Here is a 21,189-nt window from a genome sequence, read left to right as displayed (position 1 = left end):
ATTAGGCTTCCTGCCTCGGCTCGAGCCCAGGCTTCCGCCCCGCACACCTGCCCATCAAAAAAAAAAAAAAAACAACAAAAATCAAGATGGGAAGTACTCGGAATACCAAGACAACACCATGGACATATCAAGATCGCTACTGGTTTCCCACCCCTCATATGTGCTCTTCCACCCCCAAATTTACAACATTCACCCTATCATTTTTCACATGCTCAGCCACCAACCATTTATCAAAGCCAATATTCAAAAAATCAATTCAAGGGGAAGAGCCATGACAACCCATGCCTTACCAGTCTTCCGCGGCTTCAACGGCTCAGACGGGTTCCGACCCACTAATCTTGTTTCCTATGTACCTGGCCAAAAACACAACAACACCCAATAAATTACAAGGTCCAAAATAAAGGCGTGTGGCCTACCCAGTGCTCAGCAAGGCTCATATCCACTTGCACCACCTCCTGCCCGAGCAGCCGAGCACCCGTGCACCCGAGCACCACCTCCTGCCCAAGCAGCTGAGCACTCGTGCACCCGAGCACCACCTCCTGCCCGAGCAGCCGCGCAGCCGAGCACCCGTGCACCCGTGCACCCGAGCACCCGTGCACCCGAGCACCTCCACCTGCCCTACTCACAATTTTCACAATTCATAAATCACAATTCAAAGGTCCGCATCGGGTTCCCCAATTACAATTTCTCACAATTTTACATTTTCCAAGGCAAAATCAACAACTCACAGGGCTAGGAAGAATTTCAACGTGCCTACCTCAAGCTCTAATTTTCTAAACCATTCACACCCGAGCTGCTGCCCCACGCTTCCGAGCAGCCCCCCTGCACAACCCGAGCAGCCCCCCCTGCGCCGCTTCCGAGCAGCCACACCCGAGCCAAGCGGAGCAGTCCCGAGCAGCCCCTCCTGCCCGAGCAGCCCCTCCTGCCCGAGCAGCCCGCGCCAACAACCCTCCTGCCCGAGCAGCCTGACCTGACCCGAACAGATCCACCCCCCCGCCCCGCGCAGAGCCTGCAGCTCCGGGCTGGATCTTCGACGCCGACCCCTCCAAATCCGGCCCGAGCCCGGAATCCACAGCCCAAGCCCCTCGATTTCGAGCCCTCACTGAGCACTCGCCCCGAGTTCCAGACCTCCGGCCCGAGATCCCCTCTTCACTCCGAGCCTCCGATCCGCATCGTGCAGCACCACGAGCAAACCCGATCCGGGCACCACTCCTTCATTCCGCGCCGTGCAGCACCACGAGGCACCCGATCCAGGCACCACTCCTCAACCCGAGCCCGACGACCAGCCTCTCTCCTGCTCCTCCGCTCCGCGCCGCCGACCCGAGATGACCCGGCCCCTCCTGCTTCTTCAAACCCGAGCAGCCCCCCCCCCTTTGTTGGATCCGAGCCCTCCAACCCGCCCCCTCTATTTAGTTCACTCCAGTTTCAAACACAAAAAAAAAAGAGGGGCAGCCTATATTCGGAACTTCAAAAAAAAAAAAAAAAAAAAGGGTAGCTCTCTCTCTCCTAACATAGTACAAAAGAAAAAGGGAGAGGAGGGGAGAGATGAGGGTGTGGAAATCTTTATATTTGGGCTCTACCATTTCATGCTAGATTCTCATTTACAAAGGGCGACATCCCACCATTAAAATCGGATGAGATTCACTGGGATTACACGAAGCGTCTACTGCTCGGAATACAGGGTGATCAGAAACCCAAAAAAAAAAAAAAAAAAAAAAAAAAAAAAAAAAAAAAAGAGGATCTTTCATATGTAACCCCCCAAGCTTTCCTACAGTACAGCTTTTCTTGCTCAGGAACTTGGGGGACTTCTAAACAGTATATTAAGCAGGAACAAGCATGTGGTTACTTGTCGTTCTGCTCGGACTTCTGTGTGTACAAAGTTCCCAACCAAGAAGTATCTTCTGCTCGGAAACTTGGGGGACTTCTGTTCGTATGATTAATCATCTGGGCATAACGACAAGTCACACAAGGCTTAACATCATGTCGTTTGGGCCTAGACCCAAAAGCTAAGCCCCCGCTAGGCTCCGGCCCCCTAGGCCTTGACCTTCTAGGCTCCGGCCCCATAGGCTCCGGCCTCCTAAGCTCCGGCCCCATAGGCTCCGGCCTCTTAAGCTCCAGCCTCCTAGGCCCCGACCCGTGTCAACTCACTCGGATCCTCGAGACCGGTGACACGTGGCGCTCCTACAGTGCAAGTCATCACAAGGGACACGTGTCATCACCGGATTGGTTGACACTCTTCCAAAGGTACTATAAAAGAGGTACCTTCTTGTCACAAATGGGGGATTCAATCATTATTACACTATTCACTCACTCTGCTCTCAGATCTCTCTGAACACTGACTTGAGCGTCGGAGGAGCTTTGGCCGGCACCACACCGGTGCCCTTCCCGCTCACTTTTGTGTACTTGCGCAGGGTGCTTTGGATATCATTCTCTCTCATTACTCACCAGTCGGACCCAGCTACCCGTTCCTGCCCCACTTCGACGTGTCATCCGCTCAGTGGTGGGTCAACGGGCCTACGTGGTTCGACTCGACGTTGACTGCTCTACCATTTTTGAGCATCAACAATAATAATGCGGTAATATTTTATTTGTTCACAATTAAGTTTATTATGGACCTCATTTATTTACAATAAATAAAAAATTATAATTTTTTTTTAGAGTCAATGCAATAATTCATTTAACTAATCAATCCGTTACAAGATAGTCCTTAGCAATACAGTCCATTAGCCAACATTCCTCTAACTAGAAAAAAACACCAAAATTATGCAACATAAACCGTGCAAGAGTATGGGCAATCCACGTTGCTCTCTCTTGGCATATAACTGATTATAACAAATTCGAAAAGATGAAAAACTCATCAAGACTTGTCCATAAATATGCAATATTGAAATAATCAAATGTAAGCTATCATACAATCCAAGTCAAAAGGATCAAATAAATAAAGGAAAATGTTTCAGTACTCAGAAATAAGTACTAAGTTTGTCTTCACAATTAATTACATGAGTTTATAATAAAATCCATCATGAAAGAAAAAGTGGTGAACCTCATCATAACCTAATGTGATTGATTGTGAGGACAAACTTATACTCATTTTTTAATATCCAGGCACTACCTATAAATAAATAACTTTAGGTGCCACACACTAAGCCATCAATCACAGTTCACTAATATCAAACATATTGATCAAAATAAATCACAATTACTAAATTAATAATGGATGAACGGATAAGATCCTACACAAACTCACAAAGCCCAACCCATTTGAAAATCCAAAATACAAAGACCAAAAAACACAAAGCGAGGATAGAGATATCTTGGCAATCCGAGCTGGCAAGATATAAGGGCCCCACTTATGCCAGATACTCTCTCATAGAAGCAAGGAGCATGTGGAAGCACAGCATGCCACGTGTTCAACAAGGGCATCCATGTGGCATGCCATGGGAGGCAAACGAGATCGCGCACAGCAGCAGCCACTTATCAACAGAAATTCCAACAATAAATCTGTCTCACTAATATCATCTCCCGTTTCTCTCTCCCTCTCTTTCAATGAGTCTGTCAGCTTCAAACGCCATGACCATAGTTGCCACAGCTGCAGCTCTGTCTTTGCCAATCTCTTTTTGTAGATCATCTAAGCTTAACACCAAGAAGGTATGAACTTGTCACTTGCTTTACTAGTAAACTTATGTGGGTCTTTTTTAAATTTGGAAGACTTGTAGATTAAATGGTTGATTTGTGAGTTGAAATGTGGCTTAAACTGGTGACAAGGCTTAGGTAGTATGGTTCTTTTATTTGTTTTTGTATCTGGGTACTTGCTCAATCTAGTGGGTAAAGTGTTTGATCATAAAATTTATAAATTTGGATAGGTGTAACCTCTAATTTGACTGGGCACATGCTAAATTGAAGGACAGTTTACTTTGGTTGAAACTAGTGCTTAATGCAAAAAGATATGATTTTTATGCTTAATTATTAATATATGTTAGGCTTTTGCTAATTCTTGAGTTATATATTCGGGTTCTTCATATCCATAATCCATCTAGTGGTAATAGAGTTTAAGTTATTGTATTGTGGCTTAGTTGCTGGGCTTGTTGAATTTCAGGGTGTGAAAGGAGGGTTTCGGGTTTTTGCTGTATTTGGAGAGGAAGCAGGGTTAGAGAAGAAGAATGCTTGGAGCACACTCTTTGATGTTGAGGATCCGAGGTCTAAATTTCCACAATTAAAAGGGAAGTTCTTAGATGCACACCAGGCCTTGGAAGTTGCTAGATTTGATATACATTACTGTGATTGGCGGGCTCGACAAGATGTCCTCACAATCATGCTCCTCCATGAAAAGGTCACATTGCTGATCTGAGTAACTCTTCAATTTCTTCTATCTAGATGATATGTTAAGTTTCCTTTCTGATAGCATATTCACTTAATTGTGGTTGATTCTATTTTCAATCTTTTGAATAATTATAGTGCTGAGCATTGAATAATAGTTTTGTTTTACACAAGTCTAGATGTTTCTTGAAAAATTATTATTTAGTTATTAATTCTTTATTTTTTAAGTTTTTAAATGTTTATCGGGATTCTTACTCTGAAACATGACTGTACAGGTTGTAGAAGTTCTAAATCCTCTAGCCCGTGATTACAAGTCTATTGGCACCATTAAGAAGGAGCTTGCAGAGTTGCAAGAAGAACTAGGACAGGCTCATAGACAGGTCTGTAAAATTAAGAACTGAAGAGATAAAATCTCGAAAGTACATAACTTGAAATCACCTTCAATTTATCCACCTGCAAACCTGAGTAGTACTAATAAGAAAAACTCATTAATTCTAGACCATCCAACTGACCAGATGCTTCCTTTCAAAACCTAATCTATGAATAACAACAGGTTCATATATCTGAAGCAAGGGTTTCTACTGCTCTAGATAAATTGGCGTACATGGAAGAACTGGTGAATGATAAGCTATTACAAGATAGAAACACCACCGACTTCGAGCAAGCATCCTCTTCTCCCAGTACTTCTACACAATCTTTGGATCCTGTAAAAAGGAGGTTGCCTCGGAAAAGCTTGAATATTTCAGGTCCAGTTCAACCCTACCATCCCCGATTGAAGAATTTTTGGTACCCAGTTGCCTTCTCCACTGACCTGAAACATGATACCATGGTAAGTGTAACTTCATCAAAAATTTGCAATTCATTTCTTGTGCATTAGCTACTAAAAGCAATAGTGTGGAAAGAAGAAAAATAAAAAAAATTATATAAAAGAGGACCAAAATATTATCATTCTATTGGCAGAGTGAAGCTCCTCGAATCCTCTTCATTAACAAAGAAAAATAAGTTATGTTAAAGTGACGTAGCTTTTTGTTGGCTAGGACATTAATTTGATCATCATGACAGTGTGGCATTATCTAATGGATTACACTTCTATGGAGGAGTTGCCTCTGTAAAGCATTTGTTGTCCACTACTAGTTAGTTACTTTGTGGATGTCTTCTAACAAGACCCCTATCACTTTTCCTTTCCAGGTTCCAATTGATTGTTTTGAGGAACCATGGGTTCTCTTTCGTGGAAAAGATGGGGAACCTGGATGTGTCCGGAATACCTGTGCGCATAGAGCCTGCCCTCTTGACCTTGGTTCAGTAAATGAGGGTCGTATCACGTGTCCCTACCATGGTTAGTGAAATCTTAAAAAGACCGTAAACTTTTGCACAATATCTAACTAATATAATGCAACAATGAAAACATTTTTATGAGTAATATTCCAGTGTTTGGTAATGAAAAAACATATGTAACTATTAGAGGAATTACTAAGTCTAAAACTTTATGACGGATAAATTTCAGGATGGCAATACTCAACCGATGGCACATGTGAGAAAATGCCATCTACACGATTACGCAAGGTGAAGATTAAGGCATTGCCATGTTTTGAGAAAGATGGGATGTTATGGATTTGGCCTGGTGATGACCCTCCGTCAGCCACCATTCCTTCTTTACAACCTCCTCCAGGATTTCAAATCCATGCTGAGGTATGTAGCAGTTAGTTCCGAGCCTTTTAGCTCTTCCTAAAGAACCTTACAGGTTCTTACCTATGTGGAAGTGCATTTTCACATCTTTGTAATGTTTTCATTTGACAGCTGGTCATAGAACTCCCAGTGGAACATGGGCTACTTCTAGATAACCTTTTAGATCTCGCGCATGCTCCTTTCACTCATACATCCACCTTCGCCAAGGGATGGAAGGTTCCAAGGTTTGTTTCTGTTTTATTTGATGTAGAATCTATCAGTGTGGGAGTTGTTTCTTTTGCCATATTTTTATATTCAACTAGTGGAAGTAGCGCATACAGTATATTATCATTACTTAATGCTGTGAATATTCTGAATTTTCAGCTTCGTGAAATTTTTGACGCCTGCATCTAGCCTCCAAGGGTATTGGGACCCTTATCCTATAGATATGGAATTTCGACCACCTTGTATGGTACTCTCAACCATTGGGATCTCAAAGCCTGGAAAACTGGAAGGACAGAGTACTCAACAGTGTACTACACATCTTCATCAACTTCATGTGTGCTTACCCTCTTCTAGAAATAAAACAAGGTTATTATACAGAATGTCACTGGATTTCGCGCCCGTGCTGAAGCACATTCCTTTCATGCACTATCTATGGAGGCATTTTGCACAACAGGTAAATTTAACTGTTTCCTCTGAGGTGGAACCAAATAACCATCTCTTGATTAGCTAATTTCTCTCACATTCCAGCTTCAAATAATTGTTGTATTCAATTGACACAGGTTCTGAATGAGGATTTAAGGCTTGTCACTGGCCAACAAGAGCGCATGAACAACGGAGCAAATGTCTGGAATTTGCCGGTAACATACGACAAGCTAGGGGTGAGGTACAGGCTATGGAGAGAATCTGTGGAAGGAGGAGCTAAGAAACTACCCTTCAGCGAATCAAGTTAAATTCAAATTGAGAAATACACACTTCTTTTTGATGATCCTCTGGAACCAACCTGCATACTTGAATGTTCTCTCTTGCACAAACTTGCAAATAAAGATCAACCAAAAAACCAAGATAGCCGCGTAGTTTGGCATTCCTTGGCTATAAGAAACAAATCACAGAGTGATTCGGCGAGAACTGTTAATTGATCTGAGGCAGAGAAGTAAATGGTATCGGCATAGAAACCCTTGTAAAATTGAAAAAACTGTACTCTACTTTTATTTTCCTGTGTACAGTGTTCATATCACTTCTTTTCTTTAGGCTTTTGATTGTTTCCCAGTCTTATTGACACTGGTGTTTAACACCTACCCAAATAGCATGTAATGTGTGTTCGGTGTTCCACAGTTCCACATGTATTATAACATCACTCTCTCTAATGAAATTCAATCACCCAATTCTTTACAAGAAAGATTGTGTTTGTGTAAATGGAATTTCATGCTTAAAATTTCGGATTTCTTTTTGGAAGTCTTTGAAATCAAAATTTGTACGCAAAGTTTTGTCAAAAGAACAAAATGCAATGAACCCAAAATCCCAAATCAACAAAGTAATCACAATCCCAAATTTATATTTATTATTTGAATTTACAAAGATACAGAGTAGAGAGCACTCAAAACCCTAACAAAACCCTAATCCGGGGGGCAATGGGTTTCACAGAGTGGAGCCACAGTAGGGGCAGAAGCTGAAGTCGGCCTCCACCGTCCGATCACAGAAACGGCAGCGCAGAGCCTGGTCTGGAACCGAAGGCGGCAGAGAGTAGGACTGAGGGAAGAAGAGATTGCAATTTGGACAGTGCATGAGAGGTTCTTTTCCGGGCCACCGCCATACGGGCACGAAGAAGAGTTTCAGCACCTTCTCGTAGTCCACCAAATCCGCCGTCGACTTGCACGCTATGCACCTGCCCGCACCGGATTTCAGCACCTGCTGGACCTGCTGCTCTACTCCTCCGACGAAGAAGAAGAACATTTTCTCTCTGTAACTTTTCTTTTGTTTTCGTACGTTTTCTGGTTGTGACTGGGAATGTGGGTCTAAATTCAAGTGTTCGAAGAGAGGAGGTGGAGGTGGAGACGGTTAGTAGTTGGAGCTTTTCTGGAGACTTCGGTGGAGTTCTGGAGGGGGAGGCTAAACTATTGGAGAACATTCGATCTAAAACAAAAACAGTAAGATAAATTAAATTACTTGTAAAGATAAAAAGTAGTTTATTTTTTATTAAATAATTATTTTTACAAAAAATTTGATTAAATAAAAATTATTTATTTACAAAGATTAAATAATCAACAAAATAAAAATTAGATTCATGATCCTTCTCTAATGATATTTATGTCGGTCTATCCTCTTCTATATAAAGAAATGTGTTTTGATTTTTTAGAATTAAAATTAAATTAAAACCTTACCCAGAAAAAAAAAAAAAAAAAAATCAATCAATCAGAATTTTGAGTTTAAATAAAATCACCCTAATTCTATTTGGGCAGCTTGGCAAAAATTTATATGTATGTCACACGACTCACACCCTTTTGCTCATTAAACCCAAACTTCACCTTTATTTATTCAATTTTGAAAAAGAAATTGAATTTTTTTCTCTCTTATCCCCTCCTGTTCCTCTTTCCCTTGCTACCCTTTTCCATATCAACTATGGTGTCCTACCACGACTAGTAGCCATGGTATCATGACTACTAACTATGGTGGACTTTGGAACAAGGCCTGGAATCTGGAGTACACTTTACACTTCACATGCATACAGGAGAGTAGAGAGTTGGCAGAGAGTTGTTCAGAAGCATCTCTCTGATTTTGTGTAATTCAAAAGGATGTGCAATTGTGCAGCTTTGGTATGTATAGTAAACCTGGATAAAATGTTTTGTGCATTGCAGCGCAATCTTAGGCTCTTAGCAAGTGCAGCATAAAGCAATGCAGATAGAACATGCCTAATTTTGTTGTCTCTAAGACCAAACAAGGATCAAAGTGCCCCCTTTAGAAACTGTAGCAGTTTCTATGTTGGACCAAAATATTACAATATCCAGTGGAATGATATGACTAAGATTTTAGGATTTGTCCTCTTTTCCTTCTATGTAGGTTCACTAGAATGCTACTGGATTTTCAACTTCGTCATCCTAAAAGCTGGAGTACTGGACAAGGGATAGGAGTCCAACTCTGTCCATGTTTTTGTATTTAAAGGGGAATGCGCAAGTAGCACATTTTCAGCTTCGCCTGCATCTCATGATATATTCCGAGAGAGTTCCTTTTAAATCTGATATGCAAAATCCTGTACCAACATACAATACAAGTAAGCAATGCATAACTTCAAAATAAAGAGCAACAAAATAATTTCTTATTGCTTTCTGATAATGAATACAATGAAATTGTTTAATGCCTAAAAGAGAAGAAAAATGGAAAACACATTAATCAGAATGCAAAATTTGATCTATGCAGACTTCATACCTGTAAATGTAACTACCTAATCTAAGATAATCTCATTCCCAACAGAACATACTTGATATCTTCTCAATTAACAATCCAACTCTCATAATACCACCTTGTGAGTCCCCAGCACAAATCATTCCAGGAAAGTACTTACAGAAACACATAAAACATCAAATTATGCTGCAATTCAATTTACCCTCAATCTAACAATGCCAGAATAATCTGTAACCATGATGAATTTTTTCTATTTGACCTTTATCCAACTAAGCAGCAATGTTCATTTTCTATTTGACATCATTAAGCAGCAATAAATCAGGGAGCCATAATGTTAATATACAAAGAAGGTATGCAATCCGAACTTAAAATCGTTGAGCAATGAGGAACACAAGCTATCAAAACTTTTTGATAAACTGGAGAACTGTGGAAAAAGTATGCAGAAACTAAAATGAGAACATTGTTCTTACCTGAATGGTGATTAGTCCTCTTGATCAGATATTCATAGTTCCTAGCTGGTACATTTCCATACAATTCCCTTAAATCTTCAGTAACCAAGCAGAATCGCTGAAACATCGCCATAGAATTCCCTTGATCTTCAGTAATCAAGCAGAATTGCTGAAATGCACAATGAAATCAATTAATCATTAGTTGCTTCATATAAATCAGAGACATGGATTAATCGTTAGTTAAATAGTACAAAGCAAATAATTCAATAAGAGGTTCTAAATCATTGAACACTACAAACATGGATAACAAGAAATAGAGAAAGCACCTACTATGACAAAATAAATTAAACCAGATGCTACATATACATATGTAATACATGTGTACACACATAAAATACATATATACACACACATATTGGGCATATACACATACAAATATACAATACATGTATATAAACAAAAACAGACATGTACACTATGAGATTTCTATAACTAACATAAGCTTATCAATGGTTGCAGATACCAAAACGAAAACTCATACAATGCTTAGAAAAGTGGTCATACCTGCTCAAGAAACTCATCTTCAGCTACCAAACACCGCAACTGGTTAATATAATGCTTAGAAGGCGTGCAAGCATCAAATGTGATCAAGCAATACAGCCTATATGTTGTATGCACCACGACATGTGTCAGCTGGTTTAAGATCAAATTCCAATAGGTTAGTATAATCACTTCAATCACTATTTCAGAAAAAAAAAAATAAAAAAAATAAAAATAAAAAATCCCAATTGTTAAATGAAAATTATACCTTTGGCAATCCAATTCAATCCACACCTCAGTCCAATGCAATCAAGTTGGCATTGAGAATCGGCACAAGGGGCACAAGTGACTCCTCTTCAGCCATTCAACAATGCAATCTTTATGATAAAGATGAGAGCAGGGCATGCGTGTAACCTCCAACCCAGTTGAGAACTCTTCCAAACAGATACTACATTCTTTTGTGACACTCAAACTGTCAATCTTGACCTTCTTAAGCCCAGCAATGGATGACTTGGTGGCTGGGATTGGATTCAAGACTTGCCCAGATTCCCTAATGGCCTGCTCAATTTGGTCACGATCATCAAAGGGTGTCAAAGCAAGAACAGCCATATTCAATGGGACTATTCTAGGGCCAGCATTCGAAGGGTCAGTGGGTATGTCCATGGCAAAGGCATAAACTTCAGGAACCAGGGACTCAACAAAGTCCTGGGACACACCAGTCCCGGACAGTATGGCCTGGATGGTCTCTTGGGTATGTGAGAAAAACACGTTACAGGGCACCAAGGTCGATTCTTGGATTGAGTTCAAGGATATGTGGAGGTGTTGGGGGTAGTACAATTGGAGTTGATGGGTGAAGTGTAAATGGAAGATGAAACAGTCGCAAGAAAGGAGGTGGTGGGTGTTGGGCAAAGCTTGATTTTGATGTTCATCATCGTCTCGATAGATGGAGTATTGGTAGAGAGTCTCCATAGTTGTCTCAACACAGGAGCTGAAGAATGTGAAGAAAGTGAAAGGTTTCCTAATAAATTTGGGAAATTTTGTGTATCTGAATCGAGGTTGAAAAAGATGAGCAAAAACAAAAGCAAAATTATGTGGAAATTACTTGCTTAGTCCGGTCGGTTTGCTTTCCTAGGCTACCTAGGTTCCAAGTAACATTACGTAATCAAACAAGTTGGCACTCCACCAAACCAATATAGCTAAAAGAACAAAACCCCAAAAAAAAAAAAAAAATTGGTACAAAAAAACATATGAATCTAGCCCCCCTCAAAAAAATTGAATTTGGCACCGAATCAGAAGGGTTTGTTTGTATGTTCGAGATGTCTTATTTATTGCTTCTTAACTATGTGTTGATAATTAATAATTATCATCCCATATTGGGTATGTCCCCTTAGAATAATCACACTCACTTTAATGTGCTATTTCATTTCCACCTACATTCCATTATAATAATCTCATGTTTATATGTTTTTTTTTAATTACTGATTAAATACGATAGTTGAAAATTTGATAATTAGTAGTCTTTTTAACTTTCTTAAGCTTAATTTTGATGGCTCAATTCATATTAATCATCACGTTTTTCTTGATTGTGTGCTTCGTGATTCTCGTGGTGCTCCCTAGGTCTTTAGTTTTGGTTTTGTTGGCTGAAGGCATGGTTCAAGTTGAAGGGTACTCCAAGTCGTTAAACACATTCATCAGCCTTGTGATCCTTTTGAAGCCTTGTTGCAAAATACATGAAATTGTTTTTTCTCAAGTACTTTACCAATTGGTGGTTTTCTTTTTAAGGCAAAAATTTCCTGATTTGTGATGAGGTCACCTTATTTGGTTCACTTAATCTTTCATCTTCAAAGTTGATTCAAATTACTTACAACAAAACAAGTTTAATTGAATTTAATGTTAGTTCCTTTCATGTTCTAAACACTCTATTTATAGGGCTTTCAGGAAGGTTGTAGTTACAGCACACAGAAAAACCACATAGCTCATCTCATGGGATCCTTGAACTAACATAAAATTAACTACAACTCTCTAACATCAGTAAATTTCGAATTAACTACAACTCTCTAACATAAGCGATGAAAATATTGGTTCCAGACATGTGAAACCTTAGTTAAGAGCCTCATATATGTATATAATCAAAGGACTTACAAATATATATGTATATATATATATATACAAGTATCAATAAGTTGTTTGCAATATAGCAGTTGGAACTCCCATGGTAATTTATGCAGGCTTCCAAACTGTAAGCACCTCTTGAAACATTTCCATCAACAATTCTCTATCTGCAAACCTGAAAAAGTTATTCATTTCATCTCTAACATCATATATTTTGCCAAAATCAAACAAGTACATCAAACATCCTTTCTTCAACTTATTCAGCTGGTATAACCAGGCCTCTTGCAGCCTCTCGAGGACATTCCCGGAGTTAATATCTTCCAAAAGGCTTTCCTCGCACGCATCTTTAAGGTCTGCAATGCCATATTTGTTTGCCGCACCTAGAAGTGCCAGCCGGTGCTTCCAGAAATCCTCTTGTTTAATGGTTCCATACAGGTAACTGAGAAGGGCCATGCAAGCTTCGCCTGACATGTCTGTTATGTGGATAGTGGAGGACTCTTTTTCCATAAGGTCGTGATGAAACATGCTTTGGAACACAGGAGAAGTTGCAGAAAGAATTGCTTTGTGAGCTCTTAAAGTGCCATCAGCAGTGTTGATGGTGACATCAGCATGGATGCCCTCATCAAGCATGCGCGAGAGGCATCGGAGAGTGCTTTGGGTCGACAAAGATTGCATAAATCCAGCAATAGGCCATACAGGACTCGCTTCCACACCCTGATTTTAACAGGAAAACATTGAAGGGGCTCAGAGAACTTACCGCACTGAGAAAATGTATGGACACATGGCTGCACTAATATATAACTGTAAGAAATCATGTCCTCAAGATATATGTTTTTTAATGCTCGTCTTGCCACATATTTTCTTGCTGCATGTTACTTAATTGAAGATTTGAAGGTAAGACAAACTGAAAATATCACTGTGTAGTAAATTATAACTTTCCACCATTAAAAGAAGTTTTTGTGGTCCACCGTCCACCAGTGAGAGAGACAATCATCGCTAATTGAAATCCATTTTGTATTTAAAACGAAAAATTCAAAAAACACATATATCCATACCTGTATCAAACTAACACAAAGGTAACTAGGTAATGGAACTCACATTTGAAGGGTATATCTTCAAGTCGAGAAATTCAACGTCAATGATGAAGCGACCAACAAAGGTGGAATCAACCGGCCAGACAAAGTCTTCACTTGTGCGAATCAGTCTTTCATGAACTGTAACAAGAAGCAACGCAGCATTACAGGCATATAATTACTGCTTAATGCATTCTACTTTAAAACAAAAATAAAAGGCTATCACATTGGAAATTTCTAAAGTAAATATATGTGAGTTCAATATTTCTACTAAATTGAGATTCCCAAAGTTCCCAATAGGTTAACCAAATAAGCACATAAATTCGTAGCCTGACTTTTGTGTATCCCTAGATTCCACAGAATATTCATGAGTTGGATGTATTACATTAAACACAATCGCCAGTTGAAGCATCAGTCTTACACAGAATCATATTCTTTTTAACTGTAGCTGATGATTAAAAAAAGGGTAAAACACTAAAACGTTTATCAGGATGTTTTGATGAACATATGCAAATACAGGGCATGTTATGCTTGACAAGAAAGATATGCAAAGAATACCCAATATTTCTGCCCCAAAATAACACCCCAAGAAGCCATAGAAATAGATTTAGTACATAAATATAAGGAGATGAATAAGAGGCCAGTAATTGACAAATAAAACCAGGTACACTCTTAAGAGAGTAAATCCAAGCGAAAGTGTCCCACAATAGCTACATTTGGACAGAAATAAACAGTACAAAACACATGGCAAGAACTTTGATTACACCTTTAGATGATTAAAACAGACTTTCACTTGGAGACACCTTACTTGTCTCCACCTGTCAGTTGAAACTTGTGTGGAGATTTTCAAAAGAGTTCGCAATCACTTGATTAACAATGTAGCACACAAAACTGGTACTACAACCATTCCAATGACCCAAAACCACCAACCTATTACAATGCTATTACGCTAAGCATTATCAGAACAGAGCACAATCAAAGACAATGCAACTATATTTGTTCACACCACCACATTCAGCCTACCAGTAATGCCTTGAATCGAAAAATGTCATACGAGTATGTATATCAAATGTTACAGCATTCTAAGAGTGACCCATCCAAACAATCAGCGCCAACAATCGTAAACCGTCGCAAAAAGTTGAACTTGAATTGAAAGTCAAACCAGGGGAGATGTAAGGTTTGCGGCCATTTCCGGAGCTAGAGACTCTGAGAACGAAGCGAGCAAGCGGAGGCTGTTCTTTGGACACGCGCGATGGCTCTGGAAACAAACGAATGTAGAGGTACCGATTCTTCTCTATAGAAAAGTGCCTGATCCCAAAAGAAAGAAGAATCAAATTCAACACCATACAAACAGAGAAATCAGAGAGAGAGAGAGAGAGAAAGAGGGAAGTGGAAGTGGTTAGTGGTACCAATTCCAGATTCCGAGCTTGAATGGGTCGGACTTTTTGTAGGAGCAGGGTCCGAAATTCTCAATCCTCCATTGGGCTAATCTTGAAATGGTCTCCACTTTGGAATCAGCCATGGGTTTTCTGGGTTTGCGATTTGCAGGGTCTGACTCACTGAGTCACTGAGACTTGGTGTTGAAGCTTGTTGTTGAGAGACTGAGTGGTGAGTCGTTGACAACACACAAAGAAAGCTTACCCTTTTTTTAAAGGCAGGACCATCTCCAGTTCTCCACTCCCACTCCACGTTATTTTAATCTTTTTTTTTTTATTGTTTAACACACATCACTCCTTTTGTCTTTCCCGATAGTTAGGAATAGGACATGCACTCCACATCCATACAAAACTACAAAATACACAATTTTACAAAAATAAAAAATAGAACAAAAAAAAAAAAACTACATTAGTGAAAGAAAATTGCAGACTTTATATATGTACATGTACCAATGAAAACCTCAAATAAACCTTAACTTGATAATCTTATGTGATACCTATCTTGCAATGTGGTCCACCAAAATTATTTCGTTTAGGAGAGTTCCAAAATTATATATTTTTAAGAATTTAAAGTAATATTTCAAATTTTCAACAAATTTAATTTTAGTTGCATAAGGCCATAAGGGTCTCTTTTGGTGAAAGTAGCTTTTTCTTTGCTGTATTATTTGCTTTATCAATCTTGCTGGGGAAGTAAAGGTGTCCGCCAAAATAATTCGAAAGAAACAAGAAAGGTGTCGCACCAAGATGAAGCTAGAGTGGGGACATCACAAGTCACAACAATAATGTACATTTGATCCATGTGCACATTTGATGTAGGGATAGGATTATAGATTGGAAATCAACTACAAATGAGGTTTTTTTTTTTTTTTTAATCGAGGGTGTCATGAACTAGATCTTGTGTACTAGACTAATTCCTTAGGCCGATTAAAGGCATGCAATCCAACCCAAGCCTAGGGAATTCACAAAGGATTTTATCTCCCTTACTGCTTGGCTCTAAGGATCGAACTAGAAAATTAAATTCGGGTTTCTAGGTTTATGGCTACACTTCCGAACCAACTTTTCTAACACTTTAAAGTTACAAATGAGGTTTTTGACTCTTTATATAAATTTACGTAATTTCAACACCTTAGACTTACAAATGAGGTTTTTAACTCTTTATATAGATTTAGGTAATTTCAATTTTTCGATACGTATTTACAAAAATCATCATATCATTTAAAAGGTCTATAAAATTTAGAAAATACTTGATGCTCAAACTTCTTTTTCTCAACTTACGTGACATCAATTTTATTTGATATGATTTATCATTTTTTTTATTAGTTTTTTTCTTTATTTTTTTTAGAGTCCAACATAATATTAATGCAATGTAAGTCAAAAAATAATAGCCAAGAAAAAAGGCCTAATTCGACAGATAAATACCAAAAACCAAGAAGAGGGACAACTAACGCTTCACTATATATGTAAGCACTATGTCTATTATTTCCTATTTGAAGCTCTTATAATTATTTTGAGTTTTTAGTAACAGTTTTATGTTATTGTCCTTCAATCTATCAAGACTCTCAAGTTTTAATATTTAGTTTTTTATTTCTACTAATATTCTCAACATTTTAATATTTAGTTCCGAGGAGAACCCTACATCCAAATTCCAAAACAAACAGCAACCCATGCAAAACAACTAAAATCTCAGCATGTTGAGGACACGGAGATACCAGAGATAGGAAGAGCCAATGTCACCGCAACCTCCTCTTTGTCATTACGCAAGACAAGTTCATTAAGTCTTTTAGTTTATGTATTTATACTTCATGCTTATTGTCCTTTAATTCTAATTTTAAAAAATAATTATTTACTCACTTGTTTTATTTTAGAGCAAATTACAATTTAGTATCTCAACTTTACATGTTATTTCAACTTAATACTTCAATTTTGAAAACTTGCAAAAAAGTATTTCAACTTTCATTTTGTGTCAAAATAGTACCTTCGTTAGTTTTTATGTCAAATAAACCGTTATTTGCTGACGTGGCAGAACTATTTTCGTATTTTTTTCCAAATTTAAAAAATAATAATATTTTTTAAAATTTTTGGATAAAAAATTTTCTTAAAATAAAAACATTTCCCCTCCCCTCCCTTTCCTGCCCCTTCCCCGCCCCCACTCAGCCCTCCCTTAGCCATCCCCTCCCCAGCCTCCTCCCTCTCCCTGCTTGTCCCACCCCCGTCGCACCCCCCGCCCACTTTCTTCTTTCCTACCCAGAACCACCCCCTGCCTCTCTCCCCCAACCCAACTCAGCCCCTCCCCGACCCACCCCCCCTCACCCCCCCTTTCCCAACCCCAACCCCAACCCCAACCCAGCCCCCTCACCCCCTTACCCAACCCTGACCTTCCCTACCCATCTCCCCCCAATTTTTTTAAGAAATTTTTTTATTCAAAAGTTTTTAAAAATATTATTATTTTTAAAATTTGGAGAAAAAGATGAAAATACTCATGTCTCGTTGGCAGATAACGGTTTATTGGACATAAAAACTAACGAAGGTACTATTTTGACACAAAATGAAAGTAGATGTTTTTTTTTTTTTTTTGCAGGTTTTCAAAGTTTGGGTACTAAGTTGAAACAACATGTAAAGTTAAGGTAATAAATTATAATTTGCTCTTTATTTTATTTTAATTTAATTTTCAAGTTCATTGTTGAAGCATTTTTCTTGATAAAAAAATAGATTAAATATTAAATAGGAAATTTTCTTCTTCAAAACAGTATGTAATAATTTTCTTTTAGTTTAGATACCAACAAATGAGGTAAAATTTGTTTAAGGCCACTAATCGGGGATGAAATTTCTTTACAAACCTTCCAACACTTAACGCTCAAGTGCTTGAACACTTGGCGTTTTTTTTATTATTATATACTTGTAAGTTGTAACTACTTAACCGTCACAATCACCGTTATATAGTCATACCATTAAAATTTACATTTAAGATTTATAATAATTTTTTTTACAAAGCAGAAAACTACATTAATCAATCAATCAAGTAAACTAGTTATTGGAAATCCATAAACCAATCTAGACCCTACTCTAACCAAAAGGAAAGACCACATCATCTTTATAATTTTATTTTCCACTTATTTATCCTTACAAAAAGAACAAAAGAAGGAAAAAGGGACTTGAATAAACAAAGCCTTTGGACCAACTCAGCCCAATTCAAAACATTCGCTGTTTCATTTGGACAAGTAGTGGACAACCATTGCCTCATCACCCTTTTATGAGGGAGGATACACTGAGTAAACTTTTCTCTAGTAAGTATGAAATATACAAAATATAAGCATACATATATATATTTGAGGCTTGAGCCCTTATGATTGTAATTTTAAATGAAATGAAATTGATTTTTAAATTAACATACATAATGATTTCCCTATTCTTAGATCTAAATTAACATTGCAATACTTTATTTATTATTATTTTTTTTTGGCCAATATACTTTATTTATTCTTATTCAAACAGATTTCGAAATTTATTTATTTAAAATAAGTAAAAAACTTTATTTATAAGTTATAACAAACAAAAAATTGTAATGTTAAAGAGTGGTACTAGCATCTCAAGTGAGCATCTTACATTATTATCATCTCATGGTTTGGTCAGAAAAACAGATATTTATTCCAAATAGATATTATAAAATAAACAGATATTAATAGAGTTTTTAATCAACATAGAATATTATAGAATAAATAAATAAATTGTTTTTGTGATTAGTAAAAAAAAGGTTGGTTGCAAATAAAACAACCGCGAACCGCGCGAGCCGTGAGCCACTCTTGTAATCAAAATCAATCTGAATCCTCCTCCGATTCAACTCTCTCCTTTCTCTCACAAAACTCCAGAGAAAGCAGGTTCTAACCAAGCCCGGATTCGCACACCCAATCTCCGTAACCAAACACACCCTCAAACAATCAAAGATGGCTTCTTCTACCTTCAGCGGCGACGAAACCGCTCCCTTCTTCGGCTTCCTCGGCGCCGCCGCCGCTCTCGTCTTCTCCTGTAAGCCCTCATCACCAAATCAATTTGATTGAAATTGTGTGATGAAAATTCGATTTATTTTTTTTCTGAAAAATTGGATTGAAATTAATGGAAATTTTGATGATTTCGCGCAGGCATGGGGGCGGCGTATGGGACCGCAAAGAGCGGCGTGGGGGTGGCGTCGATGGGAGTGATGCGGCCGGAGCTGGTGATGAAGTCGATCGTGCCGGTGGTTATGGCCGGAGTTCTGGGGATCTACGGGCTCATCATAGCTGTGATTATCAGCACCGGAATCAACCCAAAGGCCAAATCTTATTACCTCTTTGATGGTTACGCGCACTTGTCCTCTGGCCTTTCTTGCGGCCTCGCCGGCCTCTCCGCCGGAATGGCCATTGGGATCGTCGGTGACGCCGGTGTCCGGTAACCCTTTAACTCTTACCACTTTCTTCTCTTGCAGTGTTGATTTAACAGATAATTAGGTACAATATTTTTCCCATGTTGTCATTTCTTACATTTTATTCGAAATCTGAGTCTAATTTCGTTGATAGTTAATTCCTTGGTTAGTGGTTATTTTTACGACTATTATTACGTCGGGATGCATTTCCCATTGGGGACTGGTAGTTGCTTTCGATATGATTCAACAAATTCATATTCAGTCCAAGCAAAATAGGTGAAGGTGGGCTTTATTAGTGTATTATTTTTTCATTTTCATTTTGGGTTTGTGCTTAAGTCTAAATCTGTGTGGTTAAAGGGCTGCTCATTCTTCAAAAACTAGTGTTTATGTGATGTGCTTGCTATCCGATTGCAAACTTTGAGTTATAATCTTAATGGGTCAAAAGACTCAAAACAATAACACAGCTGCACCAGTAGGAACAACATTTAGTTGAAAGTTCCAGCGTCAGTCTTTAGATTCTGTGATTTCAGAAGCTGGTTCCTTTTAGTTCAGTTGTTTTTGCAGCTTGATCTTGTTTATTTATTTTCTTTTCTACTGTTCCTTTCTCATGAGATTTATCATAGCCTTATGGATGTTCACTGTTGTATAAAAGACCTGTAACATGTCAAGTGGGATGATATTTTTCTCATCTTTCTTGTTTTGGATTATTTCCAGGGCTAATGCACAGCAGCCAAAGCTCTTCGTTGGTATGATTCTAATCCTCATCTTTGCTGAAGCTCTTGCTCTTTATGGTCTCATTGTGGGGATCATCCTCTCATCCCGAGCAGGGCAATCTCGCGCAGATTAAGGACATCCAGTTTGCTGCTCCTCTAGATTATTTGAAGAGCATATCATTTTGATGCCTTTACAATGGTGTTGTCTCTATAAAGCTGGGTTAATTTAGTTATAATTATATTATATAAACTGCACTATGCTTGTAGTTGTGAAGAAAAAATTGTCGTTCTGAATGTCATTTTTTTCTCCTGCTCCAAACTAAGGACAGATTAGATAATGAGAACTTCACCCTGCTGAAGAGGTTTGGTGTTTTTTAATATTTGCTGTTGTAAGTAGCTAATTGAATGAGGCAAGAAGCTGTGTGTTTCTCCATGCTAGTTATTTTCTTAAAGCATGGTCTGTTGCTGAAAGATCTTGGTAGCAAAGCTTAAATGCAAGGAAGGTGGAGAGATAGAACAGTGTTGATATGAATTTGAATGCTTGTTTTGCAATTTAAGCAACACCCAAGACCTTGTGTCATCGTATACTTTTGAGTCTGTAGGACTGGTCACGGATTTGATTGTGATCAGTTTACTGGTATATTTCAATATTTCATCTGAAAAATATTTGAAATCATCTATGATCGAGTTGGATCGTATCAGGGATGATTGTGTTTTCTCGACCATGCATGCCTCACAGTTTGCACAATGAGGTGTTTACAACTCAATTCTGGCCCCTTGAGCAAGAACAGATTAAGGATTGAGAGTTCTAAATGCATTCCCTACAATTGCTCCGATGAATCTCCAAACACATTTTTTCAACAATACTCCTTTGCTTGTGTGAAAGTTATAGACCGACACATTTTCTTACGTGGCCTATGACAAGACATCTACCTTGGTTAAGATCAAATATCCATTCCCTACTCAAATTATCCAATCGTGCCATCTCACTTGGCACATATCCAATAGAAATCAGGGTAGATGCCTCGTCACTCACCACATAAGAAAATTTGAGTTTCGTAACTTTCACGTGGGTAAACTAAAAGA

The 21,189-nt window shown here is 38.5% G+C and overlaps 5 protein-coding genes and 1 long non-coding RNA gene across 6 annotated transcripts; 2 read left to right on the top strand and 4 right to left on the bottom strand.

Annotated features, from left to right (window-relative positions):
- The first annotated feature begins 3,515 nt into the window (after positions 1–3,515).
- CH1 (Pheophorbide a oxygenase family protein with Rieske 2Fe-2S domain-containing protein) lies at positions 3,516–7,370 on the top strand. Its single transcript, XM_086251923.1, has 9 exons — positions 3,516–3,648; positions 4,097–4,330; positions 4,593–4,697; positions 4,871–5,146; positions 5,506–5,653; positions 5,822–6,006; positions 6,115–6,227; positions 6,367–6,661; positions 6,768–7,370. Exons 1-9 carry the CDS (start codon positions 3,547–3,549, stop codon positions 6,936–6,938), a joined length of 1,629 nt encoding a protein of 542 aa, XP_086108049.1. The 5' UTR covers positions 3,516–3,546; the 3' UTR covers positions 6,939–7,370.
- Positions 7,371–7,520: 150 nt separating this feature from the next.
- On the bottom strand, positions 7,521–8,114 carry LOC147279295 (zinc-ribbon domain protein). The gene has a single exon (XM_086251924.1). It carries the CDS (start codon positions 7,936–7,938, stop codon positions 7,624–7,626), a length of 315 nt encoding a protein of 104 aa, XP_086108050.1. The 5' UTR covers positions 7,939–8,114; the 3' UTR covers positions 7,521–7,623.
- A 459-nt stretch (positions 8,115–8,573) lies between these two features.
- Positions 8,574–10,522, bottom strand: LOC147279294 (uncharacterized). Its single transcript, XR_015123525.1, has 3 exons — positions 10,398–10,522; positions 9,855–10,002; positions 8,574–9,232 (listed from the first exon to the last, which is right to left on the bottom strand). It is a non-coding gene; the product is annotated as an uncharacterized LOC147279294 (long non-coding RNA).
- A 160-nt stretch (positions 10,523–10,682) lies between these two features.
- On the bottom strand, positions 10,683–11,342 carry LOC147279293 (E3 ubiquitin-protein ligase RING1-like). Its single transcript, XM_086252019.1, has one exon. It carries the CDS (start codon positions 11,340–11,342, stop codon positions 10,683–10,685), a length of 660 nt encoding a protein of 219 aa, XP_086108145.1.
- A 1,027-nt stretch (positions 11,343–12,369) lies between these two features.
- Positions 12,370–15,222, bottom strand: LOC147279292 (BTB/POZ domain-containing protein). The gene is made up of 4 exons (XM_086250968.1): positions 14,968–15,222; positions 14,721–14,866; positions 13,584–13,699; positions 12,370–13,199 (listed from the first exon to the last, which is right to left on the bottom strand). The coding sequence occupies exons 1-4, from the start codon at positions 15,078–15,080 to the stop codon at positions 12,594–12,596; spliced, it is 981 nt and encodes a 326-aa protein (XP_086107094.1). The 5' UTR covers positions 15,081–15,222; the 3' UTR covers positions 12,370–12,593.
- Positions 15,223–18,751: 3,529 nt separating this feature from the next.
- On the top strand, positions 18,752–20,655 carry LOC147279291 (V-type proton ATPase 16 kDa proteolipid subunit-like). The gene is made up of 3 exons (XM_086249730.1): positions 18,752–19,017; positions 19,131–19,416; positions 20,105–20,655. The coding sequence occupies exons 1-3, from the start codon at positions 18,936–18,938 to the stop codon at positions 20,235–20,237; spliced, it is 501 nt and encodes a 166-aa protein (XP_086105856.1). The 5' UTR covers positions 18,752–18,935; the 3' UTR covers positions 20,238–20,655.
- The last annotated feature ends 534 nt before the right edge of the window (positions 20,656–21,189 follow it).

This window comes from Dryas octopetala, chromosome 7 (assembly GCF_963921425.1).
Source record: "Dryas octopetala chromosome 7, drDryOcto1.1, whole genome shotgun sequence".
Classification (NCBI taxonomy): domain Eukaryota; kingdom Viridiplantae; phylum Streptophyta; class Magnoliopsida; order Rosales; family Rosaceae; genus Dryas; species Dryas octopetala.
The sequence above is the reverse complement of the archived record's forward strand: the minus strand, read 5'-3'. Positions and strand labels throughout refer to the sequence as shown.